At 50.4% G+C, this 10,129-nt stretch overlaps 1 protein-coding gene across 1 annotated transcript; it reads left to right on the forward strand.

Annotated features, from left to right (window-relative positions):
- Window positions 1-2,795: 2,795 nt before the first annotated feature.
- Window positions 2,796-9,817, forward strand: LOC147414419 (tektin-3-like). The gene is made up of 7 exons (XM_086473523.1): window positions 2,796-3,374; window positions 3,922-4,005; window positions 5,547-5,617; window positions 5,831-5,974; window positions 7,219-7,441; window positions 8,355-8,509; window positions 9,601-9,817. The coding sequence occupies exons 1-7, from the start codon at window positions 2,796-2,798 to the stop codon at window positions 9,815-9,817; spliced, it is 1,473 nt and encodes a 490-aa protein (XP_086329649.1).
- The last annotated feature ends 312 nt before the right edge of the window (window positions 9,818-10,129 follow it).

A 10,129-nucleotide genomic window follows, 5' to 3' on the forward strand; every position in this document is an offset into this window, starting at 1 on the left:
GCCCAGGGCTGGCCCTGGGTTGCCCATCGAGAGCGCTGTGTTGCCCGAGGGCTGCATCAGGTTGCCATGGCAGCTGCAGGGAGTCGGCCCGGGCAACACCCGGTCACCCGCTTCTTATGTCACTGACGGCACCGGGGACGCTGCAGTGCCTGGCAGAGCTGCCACCGAGCCTGGCAGCACAGCAGTGAGCAGCAGCCCCCGGGGCACCCTCAAGCCTCCGCAGTGCACCCCGCATCCAAGCAGCTAAGGGTGAGCAAGGGGAGGACTAAAAAAGCAGAGATATTTCTCCTGATCTTCTGCATTATCTCTTATGTCGCCTAAGTGTACCCCAGCTAGGTGGTTGGGGGCTCCCGTGGTGTGTCTGTGTTCAGGGGTGGCAGAAAGTAGCACCCTGGGATGACTTATCCCAAGAGGGTGCAGGGACATTTATTTCAGCTGGAAATGCAGGGAAAAGTAACCCTGGTCCATTCCCAAGTTCTTAAATATGTGTCTGTCAGTGGCTGAAAGGGAATAATTTATTTGCAGGGGTAGGAGCCAGGGAAGCAGTCTCCCACTCTCGGAATGCTGTTTCTCACGTATAAATAAGTGGCACGGAGTTAAGGAAAGTGCAGTCGCCTGTCCCTAGCAGGGACAAAAGGGCTGAAGTGACTGGTTTGTGGGAACCGACACACACAGTGGTTTTTGTTGGACCTGAGCACAGACGTTTCATCCTCAGCTCTGCCAAACTGGCTCGGAGGGTTGTGTTTGTGAAAGTTTTTCTGCTAAATTTGAGGGTGTGAGTTTCCCGCTGCCTATCCCACAGCCTCTTCAGCCAGGCTGGATCCTGGGGCGAGACTCGGTGCCCACAGCTATGCTGCTCTCAAGTCAGGTACTGGGGCAGCCCATGCCAGCATGGCCAAAATTGCTCAAGGCTTGCAAATACTGTCCTCAAAGTTCAGTGATTTCCCAGCTGCGGGCTGTACACTTTTGCCCTCTGACTCATCCCTATTTTTCTCCGATTTGCCCGAACTGAAGGTCCTGTTATTCTCCTGTATTCGCCGTTCTCTAATTTAATAGCTGCATTCTGAGACATTGTTCATCTGAATGCACCAAACTGCTACAGGCACAGGTGACGCAAGAAGTCTCTTAGGTCACCTGTCCCCATAGCTAGATGTTGGAAAACGTGCAGTTTAATGAGTCAATGGGCTGCGAGCGTCCGGCATGAAGGAGGGTTACCCTCGGTGTACAGCAACAGCAGCTCCCAGGCAGAGCCTGCCTGTCTCCGTGTGCCTCCCATCCATCGCCTTTTAAGCCTTCCCGTAGGAAACTGTGACTCCTTCGTCCTGCCCTTGTGTAGAGAGAGGCATTCTTTGTTGCAGAGGTGACTAAAATGAAAGAAACTCTCTTTCCCAAGGGTTTAATGATTTTAAAAATAAGGCAGTCTCTCTCAGCTCGCCTACACATGCAAAGTGATTAGGGTAGCCCAGGAGGAGCAATTAAACCTCTAGCCACGTGATCGCTTCTGTCGATGCTTTGTTCTAGAATAAAAGTGAGTTTATTTCATGCAAACATCCCATTTTTAAAGGAATAAAGTTGATTTCATGCTGTGACAAATAGGATTTAGCACATGCTTCAGGTCAATCTCCCCTCCCACCCAGGGATCTTGTTGTAGCACACCAGCGTCCCAATCTTTCACTGCGGCTCCGAGCCAGGCTGGGAGCAGTGGGGATGGGATGGTGTTAGGGGAAGGACACATCCCTGCAACACAGCACCTGGCTACAACAGCTATAGGGACTTATTCTGCCCGTGGGTGACACCTGTAACCATACAGAAACTTCACACCGAGCACAGCATACCCTCCTGAGTGTTTGTCCTTAGATGAGGTGTGTCAGGTACATTCGGTGGCCCCTCTGCATTATATTTCTGATAAAATTGACTGATAACCTTAATCTGAAAAGAGCAATGGCACCCACATGCCTTACACAGTTATTGGTAGCAAAATCTTCCTGTGTGACTCTTCCCCTTAGGGTTACTGCAAGGCTGGTGTTTACGAGCTGCTCTGAAAAGACTTTGTGGGATATCTCCTTTCCAAGTGCATTTGTTTTACAGCAGGTGAGCCAGAGATGTTTTTCTTCCTTTGCAAGTCCAGAGATGGCTGTTCTTTTTAGGTTGAAATGGGGGGGGGTGGGGGGGGGTGGGTGCAGGGGTGGGGTGAAATTTGGATATAGTCCAAATTTAAGCAAAGCTCAGCTCACCTGCGGACACCTCACTCAAGCTTTTACTGCAAGTGAAAATAGAGATGATGAGGATGGATTCCCTCACCCACAAACCGCGCTGGGTTGGTAGCAGCTGTGCATCCAAAGCTATCACGGCTGGTAATGGAACTTTTAAAGAGGAAATTACAGCAGGAATACTATAAGATCAGCAAAAACGCTGGCCAAAAGAAACAAATGAACATCAGAGAATCAGCAACTACAGTTTCATTGGACGGACAGACAAAATGAAGGCACAGTATCTGTCATTCTCCTTAGTAGCCATGATTTGTTTCTCTCTACATTCCAAGACCTGATGAGAGATACTGACAACAAAGTAAAATCCTTATATATAAAAATGCTTGGGATGCTGTCAGAAGGGATTTGCTTTCAAGAGTTTTAGGCCTGTCCAGGCGATGTGTGGGTGCTGTGTGCATCGCTCTTCGTATTTTAAGTTGCGTGTGTCGCTGTAAGAAGTAGCGCAAGTGCAGGAGCTTACTGAGTGAGGTTGTCTTCTTCTGTCTCCTTTGTGCAGGACACATACCTGAATAGCGGCGTTCAAGAATGGAGCTGGTTGGATCTCCCTTAACTGCAACATATGCCCATCCAAGATCAACACCTACCAAGTTTCTGCCTGCCATCAGCACCATGGCTTCAAGCTATAAGAACCGTTTTCCTTACTACCCCTTGCCTCAGAGCTTCAGCCTCCCCCGGATGCCCAGAGCCTACTACAAAGCAGCTGCCATCAACCCAACTTTGGCTCCCTTTTCCAAAAGCTCCCAGGGGTTACCCCCAAGCAAGATGCTTCCTTTTGTTTCCAACAGAACAACCCTCTTCAGCCGGTACACCTCTGACGACTGGTACATGTCCAATCTGACCAACTACAAAGAGTCGGAGACTACCCGGCGCAATGCCGAGTGTCTGAGAGTCGATACCTCCCGTCTGATTCACGATAAATATCAGCAGACAAAGAAGACCCAAGTAGAAAGCACCAAAAACCTGGGAGATCGTGTCCAAGAGATAGAATTTTGGAAGTCAGAGCTCTGCCATGAGCTGGATGAGATGATCGGGGAAACGAACGCACTCACAGACTTGAAGAAAAGACTGGAGAGAGCCTTGGCTGAGACAGAGGCCCCTCTCCAGGTAAGCACCCTGTCCGGTGGGCTGCAAGCTGTAGCCTACTGCTGAAACATCTGCAGCCATTCAGACGCCCAATTAAGTTTCATTGCAGCTCCGTAACGTCTAGAAAGTTTTTATTAAGAGACCATTAGTTAAGTTAGTAATAAACAAATGCCTTGCCATCTGCTGCCTCCCCTATCAGTACGTACTGAGCACATCAGAACAGTATTTGCTTAACCAAATATTTTTATAAGTGGTACATCCAAAATCCTGGTTTGGGAGACAAAAGCCCATGTCCTCCTACGAGGCTCTGGCGAGGTCAGCCTCAAGCCTGACACAGGTCCCTGCCTTCAGCTGTGGCTGCGCCAGGGACACGTGTGCTCCCCCACGTTGATTTAATGCTGATGTTGCAGCTCGGCTGCTCGTTGTCAGCTAAACCAGCTGCCCTGGGCACTTTTTTTCCCGTGCTGTCGTCTCTGTGCCCACCTACAATTTCATTTCTTACATTACTTGACATGGGGACCATCCCTGTAGGGATTTGCAACCAGCAGTGATGGCATGTCCCCAACAGGTCACTCAGGAGTGCTTGCTTCACCGGGAGAAGAGGATGGGCATTGACCTGGTCCATGATGATGTGGAGAAACAGCTCTTTGTGGTAAGTTTGTCAACACAGATCATGTGTTATTTTTACCTAAACTACTCTGAACAGGTTTTGCAGCCCTGTTCCCTCTCTGGCTCCTTAGTGCCTGTGAGGTGCTAAACTCTTCAAACCCCCAAAACCTGCAGGGCCAGGGGACGACGTTCCCCCACGCAGCAGCGTGCCCACACGGTGTGGGTAAGACTTGCCCTGCCAGAGGCAGGAATAGCTGAAAACCAGCTGTGTGTTTGTGTAGCCTATCAGGGTCCTCTGTCCCTCTTCAAGGAGCTTGTGGGACTCTCCTGCCTTTCAGAGCCCTGCCGGCACAGGATCTATAAGTATCTGTCACATACATGTGATATATCTCTATATATCTGTGTCACATACATATATATTACGCACACATGCACACACACAGATATGGAGAAGGCAGTGTCTGCCCGACAGCTTGTCTGGTTTTCCCAACTATGTTACTTGGTCTAATAAAAGATATTACATCTACCCCCAGCTTTGCTTTGCTCAGAGCAGCGTGGCCGCAGTAAGACTGTGTGTGCTTAGGCAATGCATTTTATAGCAGTCCTAAAACCGCGCACTCCTGCCTGCCTTTATATAGGCTGCTTTAAATTATGAATAAAAAGCAAACACGATGAGAGCTGGCACAGAAGATGGGATCCTATCGCAGGGTACAACAAAATACAATCACTGCAAAGGCATCGCGAAACTGCAGCCCCTGGGACTGTGAAGCCACTGCTCTGTTAGAAGATTTTTTCTTATGAGTCAGGCCCTAAAAAAATTGAAAGATTAGTTTAAGGGTCATGAGATTTTAAGAAAATAATTGGAGCTGGTTATCTCCATAATGGCATTTTGGATTTTAAGTGTTTCGGACATATTTAGGCCATGCTTTTCAGCTGGCTCCTGCAGACAGGAGGGCTTAAAAATTATGGTTTTGGAGCACTAATCACCTGCCTCCAGTAGCTGGGGCTTCACAAACGCGATAGATTTGTGCTGAAGTCAAGTGAGCTGAGAGCAGCACATGCCTTCCTCCGGTGGAGCTGGATGTTTCTTAGAAATGGCTTAGAAAGTTACACCAAACTCAAGTCCGTCTCCTCTTGTCCCAGATGGATGGGATTTCTCCTGGGGAAGAAAACATTTGGGGAGCAAAAAGGGCAGATGCTGATTGGGGATGGGGATGTGTAGCGCTGCTGGTCCAGAGAACCTCTATGCCTGTTCATATCAGGTCAGGATCTGTCCCTGTCTCCTATAGTGGAACTAATCATCACTTGACATTGATGTCAAGATGAGAAAACACTTGGCAACCCACCCTGAAAGTGAAGTGGGAGGCCATGGCTGTGGCCACAGCACCCTCCCATCCCCTCCTGGTCGCTGCGCCCAGGCTCAGCTGCACAAGTGAGCGCTCTGGGGTTGGGGGGCACTTTCTCCACTCCCTGCCAGTTTGCTTTGTCCTTGCTGTGTGCACGGTTGGAGAGGCCTGAGGGGATGAGTGTGACCAGGACAACTGAGCATGGATACTGATGGGGTCATGTTTTGCCTTTGCCCAGGAAGCCGACGTCATCAGATCCTGCCAGGAGAGGATGCAGCAGTACCTGGATAAGGCGAAAGCCCAGCTCGCGTAAGGAGGAGCTCCTTCTCTCATGCTGCATTTGCAGCTGCGATGTGAAACCCCGGCAGACCCCCACCTCTGCCCACACCCTACAGCCGTAAAACCTGGGCAGGCTCCATGGGAAGCGGGCAGTGGCGCCCACAGGAGCACGTAGCTGCCCAGGTGGGAGGAAACCATTCCACCCATACATCCCCACCCATGGCTCTTGTTTGTGTGTTGAAGGTCCAACAGGGCAGCCCAGCATGAGCTGGAGAGGGACCTGGCCAACAAGCAGACAGCCTACCGCATCGACGACAAGTGCCACCACCTGAGGAACACCTCCGATGGCATCAGCTACTTCCGAGGGGTGGAGCGGGTTGACGCCACGTGAGTGCACGCTGGGCAGCACGAGAGCACCGAGCTGTCCCTGGGATGCGCGGTGCCTCGCCCTGGCAGGGAACGGGTTGTCCCCAGCCCACTGTAAAGGCATGTGTCTCTGCATGGCACATCCATCCTGCCTGGAAACACCCATCTTGGAGGGGCCGTTTCTCCCTGCTCACCATAAAGGGAGAACAACCCTCTGCTTTCAGCTGGATGCTGAACACGCAGTGGGTGAAAGCGAGTCCCACCTAATTACACATTATATCAGGGTTCAGAGATCAGCCTGAAAATGAACTCAGCCCAACACCTCTGCACAGCTCATTAAGTTTATGCGTATTTTCAAAGATGTGTCAGTGCTTGCATGAGCGCTCTTGGTTGACGTGACGTCTGGGGGGTTCACCCCTGCATGGAGAGGGCCTGGCAGGGAGCCGAAATGACACAGAAGATAAAGAAATAGAGAGCATGGTCCTGGGATACGGTTCAGCTGCTTTTGGGTGCCAGGAATTCAGCTTCGGCTCTGCAGTAGATGAATGGTGACCTAAACCAGCACTCGCAGAGATACGCGCTAAGTGGCAAAGGGCTGAGGGAATATATCTGCTGCTCACAAGGACGCGTGCAGTTTATGGAGGGGCATAGATTGATTCAATCTTTCTAATATTTGAATAATTATTCACAGCTCAGACATATTGCAAATGAATTGCAAAGGATTGATGCTAAAATTCAGAGGGGGGCAAAATGTGCCGAGAACCAGCATGTTTTAAATGGGGCTTATGTGGTATTTAAGTCTTTTGTTGACCTTGTTCTGGCCTACTGCACAGGCGTGAACTTCATCGTGAATGCACAGACAGGGAAATGAATATTATCTAATGCTTGTTCAGTTTAGTATGAAACTGAGATAAGTTATGAGCAAAATTAATTGACTGCAATCTGCGCGTCGACGTGAAGCTGGGAATCACTTGGCACTTAGATGGCTCGAACGTGTAAATATGAGGTCTGACTAAAATCTTCATTTTTCTGGGGGAATCTTTGCTTTGTCTGGGCTTTCATAAGTACCACAGTTGTCTTCATGAACATGTCATCATTTCATAAGCATATCGAACAAATGGTGTCCAGGTGTTTTACCTTCATGTGGTCAAATTAAGAGCGTAGCTTTAACCTGCATTTAATCCACACTGCTCCCATGGCATGCCTGGCCATGGCCAGCTTCAGCAGCATGGGCTTACTGGAGGCCTCTCCTTCCTCCTCCCCAGGATCTCGGTGCCAGAGTCGTGGGCCAAGTTCTCGGACGACAACATTCTCCTCTCCCAGAGCGAACGGGCGGCCTCCGCCAAGCTGCGGGACAACCTCGAGAACCTGCTGGTGGTGACGGCCAACGAGATGTGGCGCCAGTTCAACAGGGTGAACGTCGCCTTTGCCAACCGCATCGCTGAGACAGCTGACGCCAAGAGCAAGATTCAGACCCACCTGGCCAAGGTAGCCTGAACCCCTCCCTTTCGGTGTGACACCGTCACTTCCCAGTGACACCACTCTCCACACAGACCTGGCCCAAGAAGAGGAACGGTTGCTACAAGGAGCTGGTTATAGTATCATTATCTGTTTGAAATTCCAAGTACTGGGGACATTCTCCTTGGAGCAGGACAAGTTGGCACTGTAACTTCCTCTCAAGGGATCCTTTATTTCCCTAGTGCCCAGCAGCAAAGGGATTTCAAGCAGAAGGTGGAAATGCTGTTTGCATCTCCTGGTAGTTACTTCAGAAGTGCTGGCTGCCCTGCAGAAAGTCTTTGCTGGGCCTCTACTGGGGTGCCTGCCGGGGGGTTTGCAGGCTCCCTTCTCCTCCAAGGACATGCTTTCAGGCTCAGTGCTCCAGGTTTGCTGCATGGTCAGCCGTGTGTTTCCCGCATGGCTCTGCCAAGCAGGGGAAGTGGAGATCAGTGATGGGCACCTGGCTCGGACTGCTGGGTCTCATGGAAAGCTTCCTGAAAAGAGCTTGACACGGTATCGATTAACTGAGCAGAGACTGGGCTTGCAGCTCTGCAGGCTGATGTCACGTCTTTAATTGAGGATCCATTAAAAACTTTCCCTCTATGAGTTGCTATTGATGGATGATCAATTCCTGCAAGCAGTAATTTTGGGTAGCTGGTAATTCAATAGATCCATCACTGCTCCAAAATCTCCTCTGATGTGACAGCAACAGCAAAGAGAGGCTTTTCCTTGAAAAGAAATCTGCTGGATCTGTGCCTTGGCATGTGTCAGAGCGACAGGGGTCTGAGCCCAGGGTCTGCTTATTCATCTTGTTTTTTTCTGCAGATGGACAGGAGAAAAGGGAAATGATGTGGTCACTTGAGAATATATCATTTAATTTATGAATGCGTTTTTTTCATGCCAGACACTGCAGGAAATCTTCCAGATCGAGATGAACATAGAAGCCATCCGAAAAGCCATTAGGGACAATGGGCTAGTGTTAAAAGTGGCTCAGACCCGGCTGGATGAGCGCACGCGGAGACCCAATGTGGAGCTGTGCCGGGACACTGCCCAGCTCCGGTAAGGCAGGACCCAGGGCTGGGAGGGTCCTTGAGGAGTGACTGGTCGTAGCGCTCAGGAGCATCACTGGATGACAAAATTAATCTTTTTTTTTTTTTTTTTCCCCAAAGAGTCATTCCATAAGTGCACTGGTATAATCAAGAGCAATGATTAGGTATCCCGGCCTCGGGGTGGTAGAAGAGCTCTGCACCCACGAAGGAGGCTGTACGCCATGGCCGGGTACAGCCTGATACCACCCCGTGAAGGGATGGATTTTTCCCACTTGGGTAAACCTCACCTACTCTCCTGCCTGCTTCCCAGCTGTTGGATGGCTTAGTTTTGCAGTATAAGCCCTTTAATCTCTGACAGGCTTGTGTTGAGAGCACTTAGCTGCTTCCTTTTGGGTCACTGCAAGAAAGGATGCACCATGTGGAGAAGCAGTAAGGGCTGTCCTCACCTCCCCTGAGGACACTGGAAATCCTTTCAAGGACATAGTGAGCCCTTTGGGACTGCACCCCAAGGGGCCGTGGAGGAGCAGGCTGCCCTGAGTGCCCAACAGCACCCCATGTGAGGGGTGAGGCACCCCAAACCTCACCCCTCCTCCTAGGAGCCCTCTGGGAATGACTCCACGTGAAGCTTTTTAGAAGCCATATAAACCCAGCCCTTGCATGCCATTGGGTTTTTCCATCCTCCACTTGTTTCACATTCACTTTTAGCCTCTCCCAGCTCCCCCATTTTGCTGTGTGTGCATCCGTGGGTGTGGGGAGGAACGCTGCACAGGGAGATCCGGGTGGGTGAACCAACAAACCCGCAAAACCAAACAGGAACAGGAAACCACAGCTGCTCATCCCTCTTCTCGGTGGCACAAGCTGCTCCAGGAGATGAGGCTGCACATCGCCGAAGCCTTAGAGCAAACTTAACCATGCCTGCCCACGGAGGTCTGGAGGAGCTCTGCCCTCGCCTTTCCCGTGCATCTGCCAGAAATGAGGGGTTGAGTTACTCCGAGCACACTGAAGGGGGAAATCCTGTCCCCAAGGGGCCCATCACCAACGCCGTGCTAGAAACCACCCCCGTGACGGGACTGTTAATGGGCATTTCTTGCTGTTTTCCAGCCTCGTCAATGAGGTCCATGAAATCAATGAGACGATCCAGAGCCTTCAGCAGCGGCTGAGAGACGCCGAGAACATACTGCAAATGCTGGTGCATGCCAAGTCGATCTTGGAGCATGACCTGGCCACCAAAGCCAACTCGCTGTTCATTGACCAGGAGAAGTGCATGGGGATGCGCAAGACCTTTCCCAACACTGCACGGCTGCTGGGTTGCTTTTAGGCTGGGCTCAGCTGAACCCACGCTATCTGTTGCAGGAGTATTCCCAGTTTTGCTAGGACGCATTCCCAGTTTTGCTAAGATGCTTTGAAAATACATGATTAGACTTTCACTTCCTCATGAAAGCCCTGAGTAGAAATTAAACGATCACTTTGTGTGTTACATGGTCTACCAGGATTTTTTATTCCTTTGGTTTTTCACTTTCCGTTGCTTTTCCACGGTGTGCCAGAAAGTAGCTGAAAATATCCTGTGTGTGACTAAGAGTAAATCCACCCACAGCGATACATTCCTACCCTTTCAGTCTGTGATTTTAGG

This window comes from Leptosomus discolor, chromosome 15, assembly GCF_034619465.1.
Source record: "Leptosomus discolor isolate bLepDis1 chromosome 15, bLepDis1.hap2, whole genome shotgun sequence".
Lineage (NCBI taxonomy): Eukaryota > Metazoa > Chordata > Aves > Leptosomiformes > Leptosomidae > Leptosomus > Leptosomus discolor.

What these genes read in the sequence shown, in the direction of transcription:
- LOC147414419 (XM_086473523.1), top strand. Translation starts at nt 2,796, where the DNA reads ATGGAGCTGGTTGGATCTCCCTTAACTGCAACATATGCCCATCCAAGA. An exon ending in AGACAGAGGCCCCTCTCCAG is followed by an intron (nt 3,375 to 3,921) that starts GTAAGCACCCTG and finishes TGTCCCCAACAG; the next exon opens with GTCACTCAGGAGTGCTTGCT. An exon ending in TTCAGACCCACCTGGCCAAG is followed by an intron (nt 7,442 to 8,354) that starts GTAGCCTGAACC and finishes TTTTCATGCCAG; the next exon opens with ACACTGCAGGAAATCTTCCA.